The 26,462-nt window shown below is 35.0% G+C and overlaps 4 protein-coding genes and 1 long non-coding RNA gene across 5 annotated transcripts; 2 read left to right on the forward strand and 3 right to left on the reverse strand.

Annotated features, from left to right (window-relative positions):
• Nucleotides 1-442: 442 nt before the first annotated feature.
• LOC109600992 (protein phosphatase 1H) lies at nt 443-3,583 on the forward strand. The gene is made up of 5 exons (XM_020017195.2): nt 443-1,053; nt 2,258-2,377; nt 2,430-2,652; nt 2,711-2,868; nt 2,930-3,583. The coding sequence occupies exons 1-5, from the start codon at nt 589-591 to the stop codon at nt 3,362-3,364; spliced, it is 1,401 nt and encodes a 466-aa protein (XP_019872754.1). The 5' UTR covers nt 443-588; the 3' UTR covers nt 3,365-3,583.
• Nucleotides 3,584-3,957: 374 nt separating this feature from the next.
• On the reverse strand, nt 3,958-6,528 carry LOC109600931 (F-box/LRR-repeat protein 7-like). The gene is made up of 3 exons (XM_020017124.2): nt 5,768-6,528; nt 4,723-5,713; nt 3,958-4,664 (listed from the first exon to the last, which is right to left on the reverse strand). Exons 1-3 carry the CDS (start codon nt 6,014-6,016, stop codon nt 4,129-4,131), a joined length of 1,776 nt encoding a protein of 591 aa, XP_019872683.1. The 5' UTR covers nt 6,017-6,528; the 3' UTR covers nt 3,958-4,128.
• Nucleotides 6,529-7,343: 815 nt separating this feature from the next.
• Nucleotides 7,344-7,701, reverse strand: LOC126264393 (uncharacterized). The gene is made up of 2 exons (XR_007547104.1): nt 7,612-7,701; nt 7,344-7,514 (listed from the first exon to the last, which is right to left on the reverse strand). It is a non-coding gene; the product is annotated as an uncharacterized LOC126264393 (long non-coding RNA).
• Nucleotides 7,702-8,213: 512 nt separating this feature from the next.
• Nucleotides 8,214-9,838, reverse strand: LOC109601003 (evolutionarily conserved signaling intermediate in Toll pathway, mitochondrial). Its single transcript, XM_020017206.2, has 4 exons — nt 9,310-9,838; nt 9,025-9,251; nt 8,765-8,972; nt 8,214-8,706 (listed from the first exon to the last, which is right to left on the reverse strand). The coding sequence occupies exons 1-4, from the start codon at nt 9,746-9,748 to the stop codon at nt 8,417-8,419; spliced, it is 1,164 nt and encodes a 387-aa protein (XP_019872765.2). The 5' UTR covers nt 9,749-9,838; the 3' UTR covers nt 8,214-8,416.
• Nucleotides 9,839-10,394: 556 nt separating this feature from the next.
• LOC109601181 (neurofibromin) lies at nt 10,395-26,143 on the forward strand. The gene is given in 26 exon segments (XM_020017407.2): nt 10,395-10,554; nt 10,719-10,862; nt 10,920-11,109; nt 11,164-11,382; nt 11,497-11,744; nt 11,833-12,078; nt 12,130-12,352; nt 12,355-12,644; nt 12,696-12,889; nt 12,943-13,126; nt 13,187-13,373; nt 13,460-13,501; nt 15,065-15,300; nt 15,364-15,596; nt 15,653-16,479; nt 16,532-17,000; nt 17,053-17,694; nt 17,746-17,937; nt 17,997-18,663; nt 18,716-19,080; nt 19,702-19,996; nt 20,051-21,257; nt 21,314-21,570; nt 23,942-24,144; nt 24,193-24,379; nt 24,963-26,143. Coding segments are annotated over 26 exon segments (8,322 nt in total). The 5' UTR covers nt 10,395-10,494; the 3' UTR covers nt 25,278-26,143.
• The last annotated feature ends 319 nt before the right edge of the window (nt 26,144-26,462 follow it).

The raw sequence follows: 26,462 nt of genomic DNA on the forward strand, positions 1-26,462 counted from the left end.
TCGAATGGCGCCACCTACAAAGAAAACACTGAACTAATAAAGCACCTAGTTTTTACTTATATACAAGGTGTTTCTAAAATATGTGGTCAACATTTGTGAGCAAGTGGAACATGTTCAGTAATGGAAAAATCTAAATAAATTTTTTATCTAAAGCTTCTCTGAAGGAAAATTTAAATGTCAAAAAATATTTTTTTTTTCATATTTTCGAAACCTTTGATCTAATCATGTTTAAATTTGGTAAATGGTATCCTAAAATATATACCTATAATAATACAGTGGCGTATGTTCTGGGGGCTCCCCCCTTTTTCTAGACCAATTTAGAAAAATGTTATTTAAAATTTTCTTCATTATTGGACGTGTCCCACCTGCTCATATTAGAACCATCTAGTATATTACAGGTTGCGGGCATAACATATAGGGGGCAGTACACGTGTGAGTTCGACGTATGTTTTTTTGTTTTATTCAGTTTGCGACAATGCCCTTTGACAAGAAGCACCATTCCAAATATTATTTGTTTATCAAATGTAATGTTTAGTTTTTAAAAATTGTATGTTTCGTGTCCGCGCTACAAACTGAAAGTCCGAAACAATGTTCAATCGTGTAAAGAATGCAGTCATCGGTGCGGTGAGCAGCGGCACAGAACTGAACGGTTACCGTGAAAGTTCGGTCGGCGGTTCAAAGCAATACGGCCAGTCGCAGTTGTTGGCACCGAAGTTCCCTTATGGCAGACCGCATTTTTTACATCTCGAAGATGACGAAGTGCAAATGTCGGCCGACCACAAATTGAGGCCCATAATTCACCCCAGTAAACCCCTACCCCACCACACTGGCTATGCTGAATGTGTGAATGCTGGCAAGTCCAAGTGGAACGAGGACCAAGCAGTTTACAGACAAGGCGTGCTAACAAAAGTACTTAATAACGTGGAAAACGTCGACGATACTCAAGGCTCGCAGTTCTTTTTCATACCCTACACATACTATGGCATATTCGATGGACATGCCGGTGTTGGAGCTGCCCTGTGTGCTGCCAATCAGTTGCACCATATTTTACATGTAAATATATTTTTTATATTTCCTGACAATATAAAAAACATGACATGTTGGTAATAATTATTCTGTTGTAAATATCATGACGACACAATATTACAATCTGATACTTCAGCATGTTTGTATTGATTGTTTTGCACACAAGCCATAAATGTGACAATAATATGTATAAATAGAATAAATTGATTAATTATTTTATCTATGTAACTGAGTTTAATAAGGCCATTTAAAAATTCACACTGACTTCTTAATTCATTTCTATTAAAATGTAAATTAAAAGTTCAAAGTAATATTAACAAAATTGGATACACAAAGCAAATAATTCAATTGAAATAATTTTACAGTAGTAATAAAAAACATAAAATTGTTATAAACCAAATTTTATGTGTGTAAATTTTAATATAGATATTATTTAAGTATATTATCTAAAAATTAATTCTGCTTAATATATTTTCATAACTACATGAATATGTGGCAATACTATTTATCTTTATTTATTTAGCTTGTCATCCATCTCATGTATTTGTGATATTATCAATATTTAAACAAACTATCTACACTTGGCCACCCCCATAAAATCTGTAACTTTTGTCTGATTTTAACATTTTTTTTTAATTGTAAAGCATGAAAATATGTACTTATAAACAAAATGTCTCGTTTTTTAGCCCAAAATAAACACCTACAGGGTAATTTTTTAAACATGAAAATTGAGGAAATCATATTAGGCATATTTTTATAGAAAATCTAACTACACCACTGGATTAAGTACCCCCAGGAATGGGTATATATCAAATTTAATTAAAAAATTGTGCATATTCATAATTCTGTGGATAAATTAATAATCATATTCTTCTTATAAATTTATTTTTTTAATCAAATAGTTGATGGAATAATCTGTCAAAACAACACAAATCTTATTTTTCAAGAATATTGGAATATAAGACCAATAATTATATACAAATGTACTGTTCCATACTAAGTATTATCTTTAGCTTTTAAAAATATGAAGTTTTACTGTCCATTTTCATCAAATTTTCGTAAATTAAAATTAATAACCTCCCTAAAATTCTAAAATTTGTAGATCACAAAAATATAGGATAATGATTTAGGCTGTTTTGGAATAAATATACAACAAATAAATGTCTAAATTTACTGTAGAAGGCTTTAACGTGTGAATGAATTTTATATAACATTAATTAAATTGTTTTAGGAAAAATTGGTGGATGCTCAAGACGATATTTGGGCCGACTTAAGCAACAACAGGAAGCAACATTCAAAACCGACCGATTTACTGCTAATCGGGGCGCTCGAGTCTGCCTTTACCGAAATGGTGAGTCCTCCCACTGAGTAAATAACAGTTGCCTGACGATTTAAAATTTCAGGATCAACTGATCGCAGAGGACAGGACGAAATACCAGGCAGCCGGTGGGTGCACGGCACTGGTGGCATTATTCATCCTGGGCAAATTGTACGTTGCCAACGCCGGCGATTCCAGGGCAATCATATGCAGCGGTAGCGAGTTCCATCCCATGTCCGTCGATTTCACGCCCGAGAACGAGAGGGACAGAATCAGGCAACTCGCCGCCCAACAGCCGTCACTTCTCGGTGATACATGCCTTTAATATTTGGCGCACTACGACACAACTAACGTTGTCGATTTTAGGGGACAATTTTACTTCGACGGAGTACATTCAGCAGCCCCGTGGCGACGACCTGGGGAAAACTATCATGTACAGAGAGGCACATATGAAAGGTTGGGCTTATAAAACACTACAACAGAACGACCTCAAAATATCTGTGATCACCGGTCAAGGCAAACGGGTAATGCACCGAAAAGCCCCAACGTAAATACAGATCAATAAACGTACGTAATTTGTTTCAGAGTCGTGTGATGGGCACGATAGGTGTGACCAGGGGATTTGGAGACCACGACCTGGTGGCGATATACCAAAGAACACCAATCAAACCGTTCCTCTCGTGCCATCCGGAGGTGCAAGTGCACACGATAACCAGCACGGACGAAAAGGACGTTCTAGTGATGGGAACGGACGGGCTTTGGGACGTGGTGTGCGGCGAAAAGGCGGCCGAGATCGTCTCGAAATCCATTAGCACTTTCATGGAGAAGGAGAGATACGTGAGCGCCGCCACTTGTCTCGTCGGTTTCGCCAGGGGGACACTAGTTAATGAGCAAATGTGGCACCTCAAGGAAGGCAAACCCGCTTCTTGTGATGATATTTCAGTATTTGTTATACCACTTTTACCTTATAAATTAGAGTACGAGGAATTAATGAAAAAGTACTTTGATAAAAGCAATTGATATAATTTAAATTTTTATATTTAATATATAAATTTTATATATATATATATATAAAAAAAACTTACCATTCCTGTTAGGAATATGATTTGTACATAGTGTACGTTTTGTTACAGTTCAGAGATATTGTGAATGTCCTGTGTATGCCTAAATAAAAATTTTAATACTCTTTTGTGATTATTTTATAACTGCAAGAAGCTGAATAAATCATAATTATGTAAATAGTCTTGTCTAAATTAAATTAAGTATTTCCCTACCTACCTATATAATTTAAAATTCTAAAAATATTCATTTCAATAATTGTGTAATTAGATATTCAATCTAAAAAATTGATATTTGAAATTCTTTTTTACTAAATGGTTTGCATAATCTCATATTACAAACTCATCAATCATTTTATTTTTATGAATTAAAAAACATTACTCACAATTGCTTTCCTTTTGCATTCATAATGAAATTTTCTAGAATAAACAAAGCTTAAACAAACAGAATTATATAATGTCTTTATACAAGGATGTTAATTTTGTTAAAGGTCTGGAGAATAACGAATGATATTTTAACGTCTAAAATGTAGGGATTTACTAAATGAAAAAAAGTTTAAAAATGTACAAAATATATTTTAGTATCAAGATATACATATACATAAATAAATTAGATAGAAGTAAAATTAGGTATCCAATGTCATCACCACTTTAAAATCGGTATAAAAAATATAAAACTATACTATATATTCATATATATATTATATATATAAAAAAAAGTAATCATTAAAAAAATCCAGGGTTTGTATGCTCAATAACACACCGTTTACAATATTGCTTGACCGCCCTGTACCCCTCTAACGAGATCTGACAGTCTTGAATGTTCAGCTGCTGCAAACCCCTGCAATAATAGGCGATACAATGTATCCCCCTGTCAGTTACTAAATCACAATTTCTAAGGCTCAACTTCTTCAAGTTCGGACAGCTCTCCGCCAAGGCACGTAACCCAGCGTCACTCACATCACATTTCCCAATATCCAAGGCCCTAAGCCTTGGACACGACCTAGCTAATACTGTCATCGCGTCATCAGACACAGCTTCACAACCTCGCACGTTCAAATAACGCAATTTGTAACACCTTCTGGCGATTACCTTCAATCCAGCGTCACTGACTCGATCGCATTTCGCCACCGAGAGGTACCTTAACGTAGCTCCTAGCTTGGCCAGCTCGTACAGCCCGAAATCCGTTATGTTCGAACAGTCGCTCACGCTCAACTCCCTCAGTCCATGGCAGAAACTTGGCACAAATTTTAAACCGGCATCTGTAATCAATTAAATTTGATTAAATAGTGGAATTAAATAACTTACCAAGTGACGTACCTGTGATTTGAATACACCTCCTCAAATACAGATAAGCTAGTTGTGGGCAGTTGTGGACAATCACCTCCAAACCACTGTCCTGCAGTTGAATGCAGTCAGTCAAATCCAAATACTGGAGTTGCAGCCGCCGCGGAGGTTCGATACCGGGATTAATACTAACGCAGGAGATTTTAATGCATCCAGAAACATCCAGATGCTGGAGATTCATACATCTTGTGGCAATTTCAAATATGGCATTATTAGTGATGTTGACACATCCATGTAGTTGTAAATGGGTCAACTCTGGACATCTTTTGGATAACAAAAGCAAACTTTTGTCAGATAATCTAGCACCATCAGTAACATGTACTCTTTCAACACTGGGACAAGCTCCAGTCCTGCCTTGACCACATAACTGTCTTAAAACACCACGAACAGCTCTGTCACCACAAATCCTATCACCTTCTAACTTGATGATTCGCCAAAGTATCGGCGTCCACGCGAGGATTTCGAACCTCCTGCACACTTGGGCGCAAACACTTAGGTCTACACTGGACAAGAAGGAAAATATTCTTACAAGCACTTCATCAGGTAACTGGTCGAATGAGTTGTTTTTGTTCTGGTTTTTCTTGCCTTTGTATAAATTTTGACCATCTACCCAGGACAGATTGGTTGAATAGTTTAAAAGGGGTCCAGGACTGGCAGATACTAGTGTGTGGTATCCTTGGTCCAGGTTTGGACTAAATTTACCTAATTTTGTATAATTCTCTAACAGGTTGTTGGATTTTTGTACACTTTCACCTAACATAGAACTAGTCTTTTTTAACTTATCACAGCACCTTTGTTCCTCCCAGTAGTTCGAGTTCAGGCATGTCTTCCCCAGATTCATAGCAAAATTTTCATTTTCATTAGAGATTTCTAAGTGTTTCAGGTGAGTATTTGCTTCATCCAGTTTTTTGTTGTAAATGTCTTCATGTGTGTATGGTTCATGGGTTTGCTCATAGTATCTCGGCTACAAAAACGTAAAATTAACAAAATATAAACGTGGATCAATGGGTAGACTTACAAAAAAATCTGAGACCATCGGAGACTTGGACTTCACATTGTTGGCATTAATGGGTGGCTTGTTGTTGTTCATTCCTGTGGAGCCAACATGTTCTGTATAATGTTCGTTTTGTAAGCTTACTGAGTTGTAAATATCTTCCTCTAGAGTACCGTGTACAGTTTTGTCAATACCATTATAACCTAAGTGTACCAGAGGACATACCATAGGTTGTACTTTGTGTTTGCTAAGCCCAAATGGCTGTTGATTCATATTCTCTTTGAATATTACACGCAAACTGTACACATTTATAAGGGTTTAATCAGCTTTTCAAAAAATCTTCGTCCAATACATATTTCCAGCTATGATGGGTCGTCGACATTTTGACATACCTTACAATAACCTTACATTGGAATTCTTCTCAGATACACCGTGTAAACATATCCGTATTTCGACTATAACACGCCCAACATCACTGTTTTCATATAATTCACACAGATTTTCGACTAATCACATACTTTTCGGCAGCCGTTCCATTTTCAGGTGACAACAATTTCTCTTTGTTGCAACATATTTAACGTTTAGCAGCCTAGACAAGGTTAAGTAGGCTAGGTGTTGTTGCCGTGGTAACGCAACAAAAAATCTTACTTAATTTGACGTTTATCATATTTTAAGTGTCGAATAGTATAGCAAAACTGTTTGCAAACGTAGAATATCGTCGATGAAAATCTCCAATCGGAATAAATTGACGTCCGCGGAAAAATAGGTGCGGTACTTTGGAATTCCGCAAGCAAAAAATATCTTTAAACTTATTTGGTGCTAACAGAAATGTACAACAACTGCATTGTTAACAATTTTTATTCGTATCGTTTCTAAGACAACTTTTATAAATTCCTGATAGCTGATGTATCATCGCATTTTAAATAAATATTTTACTGTTGTGTAGATATTAATTGTAACTTGATATTTTAATAAAATATAGAAATATTCATATGATATAATATTTGCAAATTGTTTAAGGAGCTAAATTTTTTTTTTATTAGTACAATAACATTTAAAATTATTATTCATTATAATGAATAAATCTGCATAATTTGTATAAATTTCTTAAATTAATGAATATAAATTGAATTAATAAAATGTAATGTAACAAAACCATTTTGAATTATATATAACACATGTTATGTCATTTTTGCTCCACTAAAAAGAAATAAATTTACAAAAATACTGAATAACACTAAATAAAATCTGGGAAATAATATGTGTACATTGTATAACTTCTTTAAATTAATCAATACATATTAGATTAATAAATTAATGTAGCAAGAATATCTTGAATCATATATAACAAATGTTATGTCATCTCTGCTCCACCAAAGAGTAATAAATTCACAGAAATACTAAATAAAATCTAAAAAATAATATGCATAAATTGTTTAACTTCTTTAAATGATCCAGTATATATTAGATTAATAAAATGTAATGTAACAAAAACACCTTGAATCATATATAACAAATGTTATGTCACTTCCATTCCACTAAACACTAATAAATCCATGGAAACACTAATTAAAATATTGGAAGTAATATGTACCAGAGATAATAGTAACTATTTATTTAAAACTATAAATTACATTTAAAAATACACATTTATTCTTCCTGTGGGAATTTGCCATTGTAGTAAGGCAAAAATTGTAAGACAAGTTTCCAGTCAGTGGCATAACATACTCCAATACCAGCTGTGGCACCGAAAGCAGCAGCAGTACCAAGCCTAAAATAATCAATAAATTTTAAATATGTATACGGAAATATTATTTAATAAATCAAAATTAGTTATTCAGACCTAACCTAATCATTATATAACATACCATTGAGAGGCAATTTCTACATGTTTTTTGCCGAGAAACCTCAAAGGTCCAGGAAGAGCCATTTTTATATTTGTTTAGAGTAAATGCTTCCTAAAAGCAAATAAACTTTTAACAGTGTTCGAAGAACAATTATTATTTTTTACTTGACCACCGACGACCAGTGATAAAAATCAGTGAGGGAAACTGAGCGTTTTAAATTCCCCTGTTTGAGGAAGGGGAATATCCGCCTAATTTAAACTGATTAAACGTAATCTTTAATTTAATTAAACACTAGTTTTATCTACACACTTTTGTATTAAAATATTAGATTTTTTATTTATTAATGTTTTATAAATTTCGTACTACTATTTATTATGAATGTGTATATAATCCCGTTATGAATTATATAAGCTCTGTACACTAAAATCTTCCATATTTTTCATCATCCTCTATCTACAAATGTTTTAATTGTATCTAAGTACGTTTTCCTACTCTTGTCTTATTTTCACATATTCCTAATTTTATTAAATAACTTTAATTATTTATAGATTTTATATTTTTATTTATTTTGAATGTGTATTTAATCCCATTATCAATTATATAGGCAATAATACGACACAAAACATATTTAAAAACTGTATTTTCAACTGGTAACAAAGTCAGCAATGTTACAAGTCTTGGCATAATCATCAATATGCCTTTTTTATATAAGTAAAGCCAACATGATATTTTTCTGTATTAAATAATTATGAGAGAAAGGCATATTTAATAATCACCAAGATTTTGTACCACAAACCAATAAATAACAACTAATTTACAAAATGCATTATTTGTCTTCAGAAATTGAAACATCTTTTGATTCATCTTGAGCACCTGGGGCGACAATCTCTTTAGGAGCTTGTTTTAAAGTAAATACAACTGGTATGTGTGCCAATTTGGGATTATCCTTTTCTAAATGTCTGATCCAAGACAAAAGTGAATCTTTACTTGATGTTCCTGTAGCACATACTGAGAATATTATTCCATCCTCTTGTTCATGATCTGTGGGCAGTTCCACCAAACTTTTCCTCACTGGTGGTTTGAAACTAAAAAACGGAATATTTAATCCTGATACATCTAAAAAAAAACATTAATAATTACTAGTTTTAAATTATATTATATTTAATATACGTACTGTCTGAATCCTCTGGCTCGTCGACGAAAATTTTTGGATTCCCTCTGAGAACAAAATAATCCACTGCCTTATTTCTCAGCCAAATTTTGAAACCACCTTCAACATAAATTGGTTCTTTCTCACTGTATTCATTAAGGAGTCTTTTCTGAGTTGGACTTTGAGCACTCACAATCCATGTATTGTCTATTGAATCTGCAATATCACTTGCCTACAATATAATCTCCTAACTAAACTGTTTTGGTTTGATTAAGTTAATTTACCTGATAAATGGTAGTGACAGATTGTGCATCTATTGAACTAATTCTGTCAATTGCTAATTTGGCCAAGTCCTGTAAATCATCTGGTACAGGATTAGGTAAAGGCCAAGGAGATAGATTTTTAAACTTGGGCATCCAGTACATCATCCTCCAGAATTTACGTAAAGGATAGCCTCTCTTTCCAAAAATATTCATTAGTAAATCTTCCATTTCATAATCTGGCATGACTCCTACACAAAATTAAACTTGAACTTTCCTGTTTTATAGTAAATAATATTGCTTTCATACCATTGTCTTCCATTTGTTCTAATAAATCAATGATACACTGTTGTTGTTTTGGGTAATGCATAAATTCAGCTTGAATAATGTTAGTAGGAATAAATTTTCCTTTGGGTAATACGTCAATTAAAGCTTTGTACACTTCGATGTCTTTGGAGACACCAAACTGCTCCATATTCTTCATTGCTGAGTATATAAAGTCCACATGACCTCTTCGATAAATACTGTCCCTGTTCACAAAAATTTTAATAGTCTCTAAGTACGTTTTCCTATTCTTCTCTTGTATATTTTCAAATATTCCTTTGGGCACAATTTCTTTGTCACTGTCTTTCTTGTTAAGCAGCACATTTGTAGTATTTATGTGTTTCACAAAATTCAACAGGCACTTTCTGGAGTTGGTTTTTCTGTGCAGCACACCAGAAAACAACGTCAAAGTTTTATGGATCATTGTGTGTGTTATTTTCTAAAGCATGACCATTTAGAATTTGTTTATAATATTAATGTTTCCCAATTTTGAAAACCCGACTAAAGTGAGGTTATTGCGTGCTTTGTCAATTTAATCAAAACTATAGTCTGTGTCATAAGTATAATTCCAGTGAGGCAATAAAAGTAATAATAAATTTTTTTCGGTTAATAATTTAGATAGAACTGGGGCATTAATTTTCGTTTTAAGTTAATATAAATGTACAAATAAATAATTACTATGATTTATTTTTAATATTTTATTTTTGTGATTACAAAAATTATAAATTTAAAATATTAACATTGGTTGCCATGTGTGGTGGTCTGGAATAAAATGGAACGTCCCAGGTTTAACAAATTAAAGAACTTAGCGTCTAAAGTAAATTTGCCATGCGTTGGAACTTTCGAATAATCAATAAATCCTTGTATTTTAAATCCGTTAAGATTTTATCGCAGTAAATACAATAAACCAAATCCATACATTAAAAGTAAATATAATTCGTTGTTTATAATGCCATTAATATCGATAGATTTGCAAAAAAATTCAAAATATTTCGTATTTCATTGTTGAAAGTTATCCAATACCAAGTCAGGCCTTCCACTTGTTGGTGGTGATTTACGTGTTGTTGGTGTGGCAGTCCTGCAATAGGATTAACACTGTCAAATTCTAACTCAAAATGTCAATCCGAATAAAACTTGTAAAACAATGTAAAACATAGAATTTATTGAAAAATGGCAACACAAAAGCCTGGAGAATGGGCTAACACATTAATTGTACGATTTGAAGAGCAGGTATGTCCGTGCATGCCTTTTATCACGCCAAACAACAATGTCATAACACTTCCCACCTTTTAATCAATATTTACATTGATGCACAGCTATTCAAATTCATCATATACATATGATTTAAATGGACTGTCGTACTGAAATGTGATTTTGTTCACGTTAATTTGCAGTTGCCATGCAGAATTGGACCACAAACAACTCATTCTCGAATAAATGAAGAACAAAACAAAAATTGTATCATCCAAATATCACGGTACAGGTTTGCATTAGTTTTAGACGGATTTGTCAGGGTTCTGAAGAGAATTCACGAACTTGTAAGTCACACAAAACACAACAAAATACACGTTTACTACAATGTTTTACATTTGTAGAATCAAGCTGGGACTTGCGGGGCTCCAAGACACGGTCCGGAGTTGGAAAAGAATTATTATGATAGCTTAGTGATTGTTCTGGACACATTGGAAAAATGTTTCAGCATCCAACCCAAAGACTCAATTACACTCACTATGGAAGAAACACAAAATTTAAAATGTTTGCTAAAGGAAATATGTGGTTTTTTAGGTATGACAATCGATAATTAATTATAATCAATGAGTTAATGTAATTGTGTTACAGATATGCCCAGTGACAACACAAACACCAATGCCATTAAAGTTTTAGCAAGTAAAGTTTTGTTTGCTTTGAGTGTGAATTTTTTTAATGCAGTATTTAATCGAATCTCATCGAAATTACAAGAACTCGCATCTTGTCCAGATGAAAATCCGGATTACAGTGATATTGAATTGATCCAGCACATAAATGTTGATGTGAACAGGCTTACGAGACTGCTGACTGGTGAGTACTTGTCCACAAATCTCTTATTAGATGCTTGTGTAATTGTCTGCACAGGCAGTACTAGAAAGCAGCAAAAAAGGGTAAGTAAATATTTTTGAAATCTCCTTTTTCCAGAAGCAATCCAAAAATTTCGGCTGTTGAAGAAGTCGGCTCATTTGGTGCTGGTCAATTCATTGGAGAAGGCAATCTGGAATTGGATGGACACGTATCCATATGAATTTGCGGAGCTCCAGAAGAACCCGAACGAAGAGCTATCGAAATGTTGCGAACAGTTGTTTGATATATTGGATACGATTGCTGATAACAAGAAGGGACGGGTTGCTGTTTGGTCACTTCAAATCATGTTATTAATTTTAGCACCTGTAAGTTAAATGTTAAATTCATTAGGCTTATTTCCCCCCATTCATTTGTATAAATATTCCTCATTTAATTGACGAAAACAATTTGTAGAATGTCCTCGAAGAAATAGTAAATGCGGACAGTGGTGCACCATGTTCCCCACGACATTCTAAAAAGAAGCAATTCATCGACTCCATAAAACGAGGAGTCGGGCCTCATGGTAATTCTAGTAAGCAACTAACAGAAGCTGCCGCCGTAACTTGTGTAAAATTATGTAAAGCATCCACTTTCATCAACATCTTAGACTCTAATAATGTCACTTTCACCTTGGTGCAATCCATTATCAATGATCTAAAAGTAAGTTTAATGAGGATCATTTTATCATTGTACTAAAAATACAAATTTTAGACTTTGCTCTTCAATCCCAACAAACCATTTTCACGAGGTCAAAGTTTCCTTTACCATGACACGGATTTAATGATTGATTGTTTCGTTTCTGTTTTCCGTATAAAACCTCATGACAATGAGGCTCTGAAAGTTTGTCTAAATTTGAACTCGCTACCTAGTTATCATCTTGTGTTAGTTAGATCATTGTACAAGTAAGTGTTTAGAGGCTCAGTAAATTATGTGCATGCCTATACGGTTTTAACGTTTTTAGAATTGTAACTCAAGCAAGACTGCACTGGTGGCCGCAAATTGATCTCGTATATAATAAATCATCTGAACTCAGGGCAATGTTCACAGATACATTGAATAAAGTTTCTCAAGGTTACATACAACATACACCACTTAGGATAATTATGACGTTAAAAAAGGACTCTCAACAAAAGTTTAAGGAGAGACCTGAAGAAGTACCTGGTTATCGTAATTTGTTGCTCTACATGGTTAGGTTAATTCACGCCGATCCTATGTTAATGTTAAATGTAAGTCGTTGCCAAATAAATGTAGCAGTTGGTTTATTCAGTTGTTTTTAGAATCAAGAGAAAACAGGCCATGAAATACAGAGCTCCACATTGGAGCTGATAAATGGTTTGGTTTCCCTTGTACATCAACCAACAATGCCTGATGTGGCCCAGGAGGCCATGGAGGCATTGTTGGTGTTGCACCATCCCGAGAAGATCGAGATGTGGAATCCCGAGTCTCCCATCAACACATTCTGGGATGTCAGGTAGAAGTCTACCATTAGTTTATAAACCCTGGTACTGAGTTTCATTGTTTTAGCTCACAAGTTTTGTTTTCCATTTCTCAAAAGTTAATCCAACACCAAATAGTTAACTATACCGATATTCTAAAGTGGCTTAGGGAAATTCTAATATGCCGCAATGCCTTTTTGTCCCGGCATAAGGAGTATGCTAATATAGGGAGCCAGATTGCCATCTGCAAACAGGCTCACATTAAATTAGAGGTACGTTTCAACTAATAAACCATACCTACACACAGTATATATAAATATGCTTTCTTTTAGGTTGTCTTTTTCATGTACTTGTGGAGTATAGACATGGACGCGGTGCTGGTGGCGATGAGCTGTTTTGCCCTGCTGTGTCAGGAGGCCGAAATCCGATGCGGCTCGGACGAGGTCACCGTCACCTACCTAGTACCGAACTACCACGTCTACCAAGAACTCGCGCAAGCGTCCACCGTGCTGACCACAGGTGTGTTAAGCATGCAGTTGTTAATTGTTTTATTTAATAAACGCGGCATACTTTCCATTATTTTGTACTTTGTATTTATTGCGTAGCTAGCGGGGAATCACGCATGTGTTTCCCGGATCATGGGAACGGTAAGTATTTGCGCGTCTGCTTGCCAGTAATTTTACTGATCCAGTTGGTGTAAATTGAGATGTTTGTAAAAAGAGTATTTTATGAATATTAAAAACGATTATGTAGTTGTAGGTAGGTAATAATAATCAAAGTCATTAATTAGTAACACTAAAAATTATAATCAAAAATTGTATTTGAAGTACAAAAAAAATATTTTTACTATTATGGCGAGTTAGATTGTGTAGGGTATCTTAATTGTTTAATTTTGGCTGCCTGGTTTTCAAAAGTGATACTAAAAATCAATATTTTTATAAGATTCCGATTTTTTATCCATTTTTAGTATTTTAATAATCAAGATTATTTTTTTACTGAATATTTGAAAAATTTTTATCAACCATCTCTTATAAATAGTTCATGTAATAATTGACTGAATGAAATCTTTTATCTAGAAAATTTTATAATATGTAAAGCAATTAAATTAAACTAAATTGCGATAATTTAAGATACTTTTTGTTATTAAAATAGTAATTGTTAGTATAAATTTATAAAAAAATCCAAATTAAATATTTTTTAGTACTAATATTTCTTATTAATTCTTATTCTTATTATTATATGAAGATTGTCAAATATTTCTTTTAAATGAAAAATTGTTTTGCACTCAGTTTTATAAATTACAATTTTATGCATTAATTTAGCAGTAGATTATTTTATATATTTGATGATTATAAACTTCATAAAAGTTCTTAAAACAAATGAAGAAAGTTTTAAATGCATTGATCAATTTATGGCAGTAGCAAATTTTAGTAAATATAAAAAAATAATTAATTTTTAATATTATATAATTAAACATGCACAATATTTTATTAAATATAAATTTAATTCCAAATTAATTAATTAACTTACAAAGTATTTAAAACAAATGAATAAATTTAACTAAATATCTTTACTGCTTTTATAACAGTAGTTATTTTTATGAATTATTTATTTCAAATTTATTAGTCAATTTTTAGAACTAGTAAATTTCATTGAATATTTATAAAAAAACTACTTATGTTAAATAAAAAATTGTAAAGCTTGCAATATTTTATAAATGTCTATTTTAAGTATAAATTTAAGTAAATATCGTTAAAAATGTTTTTTGTGATTTAATCTATAAAGTAATTAAAACAAATTAATTTTTATTAATTGTTTTATTCTATTTTTTATAATCAATTTATTAAATATTTTTGTTAAATAAAAAATTTAATATCTTCAATGACAATTTTAAATACAAGTTTAAATTTATTGAAAATTTTGTAGTAATAGTAATATTATCAAATATTTATATATGTTTAATATATTTTGATTAAATAAAGAAGTGGCCACTTTTTCTATATTTTTTACAAATTTTAAATATAAATTTAATTTAATAAATCAATAAAATTTTAAATTTATTGACCGATTTAGTAATTTTAATTAAAGATTTGAGTTGTCTTCCATCTGACGTATAATTATTCAAAACAGAAAATAAATTGAAATTTTAATTTCATTGTGTAAAACTCCTGTTGCAAGATGTAACTTGTTACGAAATAATGTAATTATAGGCAGGGCCGCCTTACAAAAGCGAATAATGGCACTGCTAAGAAAGATCGAGCATTGCGTGAACGGGGTACAACCAGCTTGGGAGGAAACTTTCATGAACAACTGGAACCACATCTGCAAAAATTTATCATCGTACCCCAAGGCAAAAATCGAAGACGGCCAGGCCGAACCATTCCATCGATCCACCATCGTCGGCAAGAGGCGAGCCTCCCATCAGAACTCCGAACATGAATTAGAGGTAATAATGTAACATGTATGAAATGTTGTGGCGTAAATAAACGATGGATATTTATGACACCAGGAACAAATAAACGAGTGGGCCAATATGACTGGGTTTTTATGCGCTTTGGGCGGCGTGTGTTTATCAAGGAAATCACCGTCACGCCCCCCTCTATCAGCCTCATCGCATTCTAGTTTATCATCCATCACGTTGAACTCCATCGGGAGCTCATCCTCGTTTACTGATAGCAGGAAGTCTGCTAGCATTTTAACTTCGTCCTCCCAGGAATCTCGACAGTACTGTCCGGTAACGCAGTAAGTTACTTTTATTACATCATTGAGACTTGATACTACACGTAGAATTTTGTCAGGTTCGTGGATTTACTCCTTCGTTTACTTGTCTGTAACAACGAAAAATTTGGTGCTCAAATACAAAAACATGTCAAAGAATTGGTGGGCCACCAAATGTCTTCCGCCCTCTATCCGATTCTGTTCGAACAAATCAAAACGATAGTCGATAAGTTTTTCGATCAGCAAGGTCAAGTGGTCGTGTCCGAACTGAACACGCAGTTCATCGAGCACATCATCTTCATAATGAAGAATATATTGGACAGCAGCAAAAACGACCAACCGTCCGAACATCTCAGCGTCACCAGCATCGAGGGCATGATGCTGGCCATCGTGCGCTACGTCCGCCACCTGGACATGACCGTGCACGCCATCCACATAAAAACGAAACTCTGCCAGCTGGTCGAGGCGATGATGAAGCGTCGCGACGACCTGGCCTTCCGCCAGGAGATGAAGTTCCGCAACAAGCTGGTGGAATACCTAACCGACTGGGTGATGGGCACGTCCCATCAGATCGCGCCGCCCAGCTCGGGCGACGTCACAGTCATCACCAGGGACTTGGATCAGGCCTGCATGGAGGCGGTCGCCGCCCTGTTACGTGGACTGCCGCTACAGCCCGAAGAGTCCGACAGGGGCGATCTGATGGAGGCCAAGAGTCAGCTGTTTTTGAAATACTTCACGTTGTTCATGAACTTGCTGAACGACTGTTCGGACGCGCCTGAGGTCGAGAAGGATGTGAACAGGCAAAGGCTGAACGCCGGCAAGTTGAGCACCCTCAGGAACGCCACCATACAGGCCATGTCCAATTTGTTGTCGGCTAACATTGACAGTGGATTAATGCATTCCATAGGTAACAATTTCATTCACTTAATAACAACTAGTTACTACTCATATTCTTACAGACTTAGGGTATAATAAAGATCTACAAACTAGGGCGGCGTTCATGGAGGTGCTGACGAAAATCTTGCAGCAAGGGACCGAGTTTGATACGTTGGCGGAAACGGTGCTGGCCGACAGATTTGAGCAGCTGGTGCAGCTAGTTACCATGATCAGTGACAAGGGGGAGCTCCCCATAGCTGTGGCTCTCGCCAACGTCGTCACCACATCTCAGATGGACGAGTTGGCGAGGGTGTTTGTCACGTTATTTGATGCCAAGCATTTGCTGTCTCCACTATTGTGGAACATGTTCTACCGAGAGGTGGAAGTGTCTGATTGCATGCAGACTTTGTTCAGGGGTAATTCACTGGGGAGTAAAATAATGGCTTTCTGTTTCAAGATATACGGCGCTAGTTATCTGCAAACGCTGTTAGAGCCTTTAATTAGGCCGCTTTTAGATGATACTAATGTTAGTTTTGAAGTAGATCCAGCTAGGTAATACTATGGTGGCTTAAATTGTACAAGTTTTGACTTTGGATGTTTGTAGGCTGGAACCCAATGAAGATATCGAGGAAAATCGTCAAAATTTGATTGAACTCACCCAACGCGTCTTCGATGCTATCGTGAATTCAGCCGACAAGTTTCCTCCACAGCTTCGATCTATGTGTCATTGTTTGTATCAAGTATTAAGTAAGAGATTTCCACAGTTTCCTCAAAATAATATTGGTGCAGTAGGCACTGTAATTTTTCTACGTTTTATCAATCCCGCTATTGTATCCCCTCAGGAGATGGGCATCGTTTCGAAACAAGTGCCCACGTCTATCAAGAGGGGTTTGATGTTAATGTCTAAAATTCTTCAGAATATAGCTAATCACGTAGAATTTAGTAAGGAGCAACACATGCTCTCTTTTAACGACTATTTGAAGGCCAACTTTGAAATTGGTCGAAGATTTTTTATCCAAATTGCATCTGATTGTGAAACTGTTGATCAGGCGTCGCATTCCATGTCGTTCATTAGCGATGCCAATGTCCTGGCCTTGCACAGGTTGTTGTGGAATCATCAGGTCAAAATTGGAGACTATCTCTCCAGCAGTAGAGATCATAAAGCTGTGGGGAGAAGGCCTTTTGATAAGATGGCCACTTTACTCGCATACTTGGGGCCTCCCGAACACAAACCAGTCGACTCTCAGTAAGTTTTGAGTAACTGATTTTGTTCTTGTGTCATTTAATTGTTTTGTAGTTTGTTGTTCTCTACGTATGCCCGGTGGAGTTCCATCGACATGTCTTCAACAAATTTCGAGGATTTAATGGTGAAACACAACATGCACGAGAAGGAGGAGTTTAAGACCATCAAATCCTTGAATATTTTCTATCAGGCTGGCACCAGCAAGAACGGATTTCCTGTCTTCTATTACATTGCCCGAAGATACAAGTAATAAACTACCCACCAAGCTAGTTTTGGACGTACTAATGGCTCAATTCTTGTTCCAGACTGGGGGAGACAAACGGCGACTTACTCATTTACCATGTTATATTAACATTGAAGCCTTTTTGCCAAACACCATTTGAGTTAGTAGTAGATTTTACACATACGTGTTCCGAAAATAGATTTAGGACGGAATTTTTACAAAAATGGCTTTACGTTCTGCCGGAGGTCGCGTACGACAACATATTCGCCGCGTACGTTTACAATTGCAACAGTTGGGTGCGGGAGTACACCAAGTTCCACGACCGCATTTTGGCCCCGTTGAAGGGCAATCGAAAATTGATATTCATCGATGCGCCTAACAAGCTCAACGAGTTCATCGAGCCGGAACAGCAGAAACTGCCCGGTGCCACGTTAAGTCTGGACGAAGATTTGAAGGTGTTCAACAACGCGCTGAAACTGTCGCATAAAGATACAAAAGTAGCAATAAAAGTGGGACCAACGGCTATACAGATCACCTCGTCCGAAAAAACGAAAGTATTATCGCACTCGGTGCTGCTGAACGACGTGTACTACGCTTCGGAAATTGAGGAGGTGTGTCTGGTTGACGATAACCAGTTCACATTGACCATAGCCAATGAAAGTGGCCCGTTAAGTTTCATACATAACGATTGTGATAGTATTGTACAAGCTGTTATACACATACGCAATAGATGGGAGCTGAGCCAACCTGTACGTATATCACCACACAAGTTATTTTTATAAATTAATTAATTTTTTTTAGGACTCGGTAACCGTCCATCAAAAAATAAGACCAAAGGATGTACCTGGAACACTTTTAAATATGGCGTTACTTAATCTAGGCTCGTCGGATCCTCATTTAAGAACTGCCGCATACAATCAACTCTGCGCTTTGACCGCCACGTTCGATTTGAAAATCGAAGGTCAGCTGTTGGAGACGCAGGGTTTATGCATTCCTTCGAATAACACCATTTTTATTAAATCAGTTTCCGAGAAACTGGCAACCAATGAACCTCATTTAACGTTAGAGTTTTTGGAAGAATGTATTCAGGGTTTTAGAGTATCCACTATAGAGTTAAAACATTTATGTTTAGAGTATATGACACCCTGGCTGGCTAATTTAGTAAGGTAACTTTAATTATAAGTTTTATTATGGTCAAACTATTGTTACTATAAAAAATAACAAAAAAATCATTTATACTGTTTTAAATAGTTATACCAAAGGCTAAGTAAATATCAAAGCACGTTATAAAAATATTTAAAATTAAAAAAGGAAAGTACTTCCATGTAAAAACATTAAAATCAAACAATTTATGATAAATATTGTGTAATTATCGAAAAAATTCACAATATATAGAATTAATGGTAAATAAAAATAAAAGTACTTACTATATAAAATACATCAAAGTAATAAAACTTAATTTTAAGGAATTACAATAATACAGTAAAAATGAATGTACTCCATTATAAAAATATTTCAAATTAACAAAATTTATAGTAAATATTGTATATATTTCGAATAATTGCACAATATTTACAAATAAAAGTAGATAAAGTAAAAATGAAAGTATTTTAAAACTTGATAATTAAAAAGTACTTTTATTTTTTGTCTCCTTTTTCAGGATTCTATAAAAGTACTAGAAATCTACCCTCTCAATTTTACTTAGGGCATAATTTACTATTTACTGTTACGATATTTTAAGTCGTGTTTGTCATGCTATGATACTGTAACTCTCGTTCGGGTTTCAGATTCGTTAAACCCAACGAAGAGAAGCGACAGAAACAGGTGGCCCAGATCCTCGAGCGTCTGATCGTTCTAACCATCGAAGAGGTGGAAATGTATCCGTCTATACAGGCGAAAATTTGGGGTTCAATTGGACAGGTGCCGGAACTGATCGACATGGTCTTGGACAATTTCATCCACCGATCCGTCCACTCGGGTCTGGGCTCGCCTATGGTCGAAATCATGGCTGACACCGCCGTCGCCTTGGCATCTGCCAACGTGCAGCTGGTTGCCAAGAAGGTCATCGGCAGACTGTGCAGGGTTAGTACCACAACTTAACTTCACTTAATTGTTTTGATGTTTGTGGGTTTGCAGGTCGTGGATAAAACATGTCAGTCGCCCACGCCGCTTTTGGAACAGCACATGATGTGGGACGACATCGCCATATTAGCCAGATATTTGCTAATGTTGTCGTTTAATAATTGCCTTGATGTAGCACGTCACTTGCCATATCTCTTTCACACTGTCACGTTTCTGGTGTGTTCAGGCTCTCTGAGCATGAGGGCCGCAACTCACGGATTAGTTATTAATATAATCCATTCTTTGTGTACCTGTACAACGCCACAATTTTCCGAAGAGACACAAAGGGTGTTACGCTTATCGTTAGATGAATTTTCTTTACCAAAATTTTATTTGTTATTCGGTATAAGTAAAGTTAAGTCGGCAGCGGTGACTGCTTTCAGATCCAGTTACAGACATCCAAACGAAAGGTGGTTTGGTAACGAAAGAAGTCTCTCTGTCGCCACTACTGATAGAGAAAGACTGTCCTTGACCTCATTAGAAGTAATTACAGACGCTTTATTAGAAATTATGGAAGCATGCATGCGTGATATACCTGACTGTGAATGGCTGACCAGCTGGACAAGCCTAGCGAAAAGTTTTGCATTTTGTTTTAATCCCGCCTTACAACCAAGAGCATTAATCGTATTTGGATGTATAAGTAAGAGTATAAGTGATCACGACATGAAACAATTGTTGAGGATTTTGGTGAAGGCTTTAGAGAGTTACAACGACATTGTTTTGATTGAAGCCCTGGTCATGTGTTTGACCAGGCTCCAACCTTTGCTGCGATCCGAATCTCCTATTCACAAGGCCCTGTTTTGGGTCGCCACCTCCGTACTACAGCTGGACGAGGTGTCTTTGTACGCCTCCGGTTTGGCCTTGCTCGAACAAAACCTGCACACCCTAGACTGTCAGGGCATGTTCGACGATCGGTCCGACCTGAAGAACAACACCAACCCGAACATACAACCCAACATCGTGGGACTCGAGAGCGTGATGATGTCCACAAGGGAGCCTCTAGAGTGGCACTTCAAGCAGCTCGACCACGCTGTCGGTTTGAGCTTCAAAGCTAACTTCCATTTCGCTTTGGTGGGACATCTTCTCAAGGGGTACAGACACCCCACGCCCACCACCGTGTCCCGCACCGGACGCGTGTTGACCATGTTGCTTAACATCGTCTCCAAACCATCCAAGCGGGACAAGTTCGAAGTGACGCCCGAAAGCGTCGCCTACCTGACCGGTAAGTGACTTTAGATTGTCTCCCGACGTACAACTCAATGTATTTCATTGGTGCAGCGTTGGTGGGCTTCTCCGAGGAGGTTAGGAACCGTTGCCACATTAAACATTCGCTGCCCCGTTACATGTCCGACTCGATTTCGCAAGAGAACTTTCCGGGACGGTCTCTGCTTAGTCAGAACACGTCGAGCAGTTCGTTGGGGACGGCGAGCACCATATCGCAGGGTACCGTCAACAGAAGGCAGAAATCTTGGGACCTGTTGGACCAGAGTGCGCTTGCGCAAGCCCGACAGCCCAAGCCACCTCCCACCCACCAGGTATGTGTGGATGTTACTTAAGTACTTTAACTATTACTAACAACTGACTTATGTAGTACTTGGTAACTGAAACTGAAATATGAATTTTTCCGGAAATGCATATTTCTCTGTTCGTTCAAAATTGTAGTGGTAGTTGACAAGAAATGCACGTGACATTTCTTCATGATTTTTATAATCATCGTGATCATTTCTAGTTAGTGCTACATAAATTCATATCATCGTAGGTAATACCACATACGCTCATTTCTGCTGCTTCTAAATTACGTAGGAAATTCGACTAGCCACACTAAAAAAAAATCTTACTCTAGGATTGTGTGTTGTTAGTGTTTGAAATCATGTCTTCCGTTTCATTGGGGTTCATTACCAAAATCATGGGGCTTGGGGTTACAAGAATTGGCCACACCTTTATACTAAAAAAAATTACAACTAAGGAGTGAGTGTATGTTGATGTGGATTTATGAAGTATATATGTTTGTATTGTAAAAATTGAACCGAATTACGTGAAATCGATCACTAAAAAAAAACAAAGTGATTGATTTGACTTAATAAGGTATGGTTTGTGACGTTTAACAACCAATGACAAATCACCAATTAGGTAGACAGTGCGATGTCGATGTCGAACACGAACTCGACAGCCGGTAGTAAGGGCTGGCGCAGTTTAGATTTGAGCCAGAGTCCAGGGCTGCACGCGAACGGGGGCCTAGCGCGGCCCCTGTATCGCACCCAGCGTTCTAGTTCAGTGCCCGTACCCCAGAACCCACCAACAATTACAATCCCAAACACAGTAACTAACAGTGAATGTCAAAACCAAAGTCTGCCTATGGGTCCCGCAAAAGTAAGACATTAACCACCTGCATCTTTCTCTCTCTGGCAGTTTATTGCAGAATTTTTTATCTGTCCCTGTTTTTTGCTCAGATTCTATCATAGTGACTTCATCTTGTTTATTTTTTATAGACGAATATAAACGCTTCTACTTATTGTAACTTTGCTGGCACTGTACCTTGTACCTTCTATTTAATATCGACGTATCTCATGATGTCTGATGTTTTATTGTTATAATATTGTGATCATTTCATCAGTGCACACACTATAAATGCCTGTATAACGGCCATAATTCCTATATCTGTTCCATATTATTTAGTATCTTTTTTTTTATTAAAACTTTACAACGTGGCATCCGCAAATAATCTTTAAATTTCAACGTATAAACTATGTGAAACATACTCTGTTTAGTATTATTAGATATTATAATAAATATTAGTAATTAAAATGAAATTACAACATACACAAATTACTCGAGTTACAATTTACATAAGTTCACAAATTATAAATTCACCAATTACAAAAGTTTTAAATTACAAAAAAAATACATTAATTACAAATTGCATAAATTACAATTTATTCAAGTTATCAAGTTACAAATTCATAATTCACATATTACAAATTACATAGATTACACATTATACATGTTACAAATTATACAAATTCACAAATTATAAACTCCCAAATTACACAGTTTTTTAAATTTGACAAATTCACAAGTTATACATTACATAGATTATAAATTACAAAAATTACAAATTATATAAATTACACAAATTACATAAATTACACCATTTACAAGTTATACAAGTTACATATTACATAAATTCACAAATTACAAAGTACAGAAGTTATACATTACATAGATTATATATTACAAAAATTACAAATTATATAAATTATACAAATTACATATTACAAATTCTCAAATTACAAATTACATAAATTAGAAATAAATATATTCGTATAAGCCGTTTGGTTACTACTAATAATAAGTAATAATGAAGGTTGAGTGGCAAATTAGAAGTATGTTTAATTTACTTGAAATTAACGGGGATAATTTTGGAATTGGATCACATAGTAGTTCTATACTGATAATTAAGAGCAGATATGTTTACTGTAGCGTTGGCTTATTATGCTCACTTTTCTGCACTACCCCATAAAGTGCGTTGCATCTTGTTTCTGATACTATCCGCTTATATATGCCTTGAACTCTTCTTCTATTACTTCAGATGGCTTCGTTTTGTTGTACATGTCTTTCGGTACTCAGAAATACCGATATATTTGTGCTTGATCTTCAGAAAATCTTGATGTGTGAAAGGACATTTTACTAGGCAATACAGTCTCAGTTGCTTTGCATTATTTAATTAAAAATAATACAATGCAACGACTCAATTTCATGGTCAAGACTTCAACTCGCCTTCACCCACGATTTAGCACTGCATGGATTTTATTATTTTTGCATTTTGGAGTAGATGTGTTACTTTTTTCGATGCTTGCACGTCGCCACGTTTTGCACCGACATCCATTTGGGTATATGTTATTTTAGAATCGCAGCGCCAGAGTATCGGTGAGCAACGAAAACAATGTACTGTTGGATCCTGAAGTTCTGACCGATTTTAATACTCAAGCTTTAGTTCTCACTGTTTTGGCCACGCTAGTCAAATACAGTACCGACGAGGCAGAAACGAGAATTTTATACCAATACCTCGCTGAGGGGGCTGTAGTTTTTCCCAAGGTGTTTCCTGTCATGTAAGTTATTCTGTGCTTAGGCCAGTTGGTGTTACACTAAAATTTTAGTTATAATTTGTTAGATATGAAGATCAACAATGTTGTAACAAGCTGCCATGACCAAGTAATTTTAAGTTCAGTTAGAAGTATAATACAGAATATGATAGCGTGCGAGGATACTAGTCAACAACAGCTGCACTATTTGCAAAGCTGTGGATTTGGGGGACTGTGGAGGTTTGCTGGTCCCTTCAACAAGGTAAATTTTCACACACACTGTGCGTCTTTTGAAGTGGATAATTTGTATTCCCTAGTTTAAATTGATGTAAATATATTTATCTGCTGTTTAGCACCGTAAAATGCCTCGAAGAAGACTTCCTTCTGAAGATTTTGCCTCTGTAATTGTAGCTTTGAGAGTCAACAAGTAGCCCAAATGTATAATGTTTAACGTGGTGAAAGACATCATTAGCAAAGCATGGCTTCCAAAATTTGCTTTTGGAGGTGGTTCTGTAATAGTGTAGGATGGAGATACACACTAAGTTGTTCATGTTGAACTGAGAATGCCAAGGAGGGCGCTGCTGTTCCTAGAGCAAGGAGGTCCTCCCAGATACTGATTGGAAGAATGTACCTGTTAATATTAATTTTGTTTTATCAATGTCCTAAGGAATTACTGGTTAAAAAGTTCTGTTGTTGTTGAATTGTGTTTAATTTATGTTTATTTAAACTTATTTTAATAATAATAATAATAATGTCTTGGTATTCTGGTTTTTGAAATAATCCACTTCAAAAGACTGGTAGTGTAAATGACTCCCAGAATGTCATTCAAAACGTCAATTTTCCAGTATAACAATACGGCAGAAAGCAGTGAGTTGTTCGTAAACTGTTTGGAGGCTATGGTGGAGACGTGTCTTCCAACCGAAGAAGTGGAGGGTGAAAACGAGGAGATGCAACAGTACCCGTCGATGTTGAGCGTCAGTTCTAACGTTATGTCATCTAGTCTGTCGAGCCTCACCCTTGGCTCACCCACTGAAAAGGAGATCACCAGGGATTTGGAGGGGGGTAGTTCAACATCGTTGGGCAGGTCGTCGTTTAGCAAACAGCGTAGCGGTAAAAACAAAACTCACTTACATTCAGAGAATTCATCAATTCATAAGTAAAAACAAGGAAGTTGGTACAGTTTTGATCAATTCTATGTAAAATATTTTTTTAATATTCCACCTTACTAATTGTAAAAGCATTTAATCTTATATAAATATATATTACTAACTATCCAACTGTGACTGAAATATTAAAATGAAATTATTTATTTTTTTTTATATAATTATTTATTTTATTTTATTTTTTTTTTGAGATGTTTAACATTTAGCAATCAGTTATGTTCTCGGTTGCTCTTTAATCAAAACATTACGTCTTGTTTCCAGAAATAAATTTTTGTTGTTGTATCTGTTACTTACCTGATTTTGTACAATATTACATTTCATATTATAACTTGTTAAAGATTAATGTGTTCAATATATAAGTTGTGTCTTCTTATATTATAATTTTAAATAAAGATAACTCAAACACTGTAGGCAGAAGTAAAGTGTCAAATGGTATATTAAGGTTTAAATTCTAAAATACGTTACCTTATGAGAATATATTGAGTACATTGAATATATTTCTAAAATAAAAATAATGTAGGGCTTAAAATATTCTACGATTTTATCAATCTTTACATCCATAAAGATTTTGAAATCTAACTAAGGGATATAAAAGCCTGTAAAAAATATAATGCTTATATTGAGCCCACTAATAATGTATCGTAAAATCTTTTGTTATTGAATAATTCAAATATTTACATAATTTTTGGTTATATGATACAAATACCTAAATGTTACTGGTTATGAAAAGTACCACTTGTTTTTAAAAATAAGAAATATCTGATGTTATTATATTCTGTTACTTACTATCTGTTTTATACAATATTTCATATTATATAAAATGTTACAGATTAATGTGTTCAATATATAAGTTAATATTTAAATGTATTACATAATTATTTAAATCCTCTTCCCGTTAGAATAAGTATAGAATTTTACTCTAATTTTTAATTTTATTTATTCCTTAATTTAAAGCCAAATAAATCTCTATTAGTTAAAATTTAAATGTGCTGCTTATTTATTTAAACCTCTCCTCGTTATTACTATGTTTATTTTTTCATTTAAATCCAAATAAATCAGTTGCTTTTCAAACTCAATTTGGCGAAGAGTACTTTGGAGTTTTATGATATTTTATTCTAATTTTTTATTTTATTGATCCCTCAATTAAAACCCAAATAAATTAGTATAAAAATTAATATTTAA

This window comes from Aethina tumida, chromosome 1 (genome assembly GCF_024364675.1).
Source record: "Aethina tumida isolate Nest 87 chromosome 1, icAetTumi1.1, whole genome shotgun sequence".
NCBI classification, from domain to species: domain Eukaryota; kingdom Metazoa; phylum Arthropoda; class Insecta; order Coleoptera; family Nitidulidae; genus Aethina; species Aethina tumida.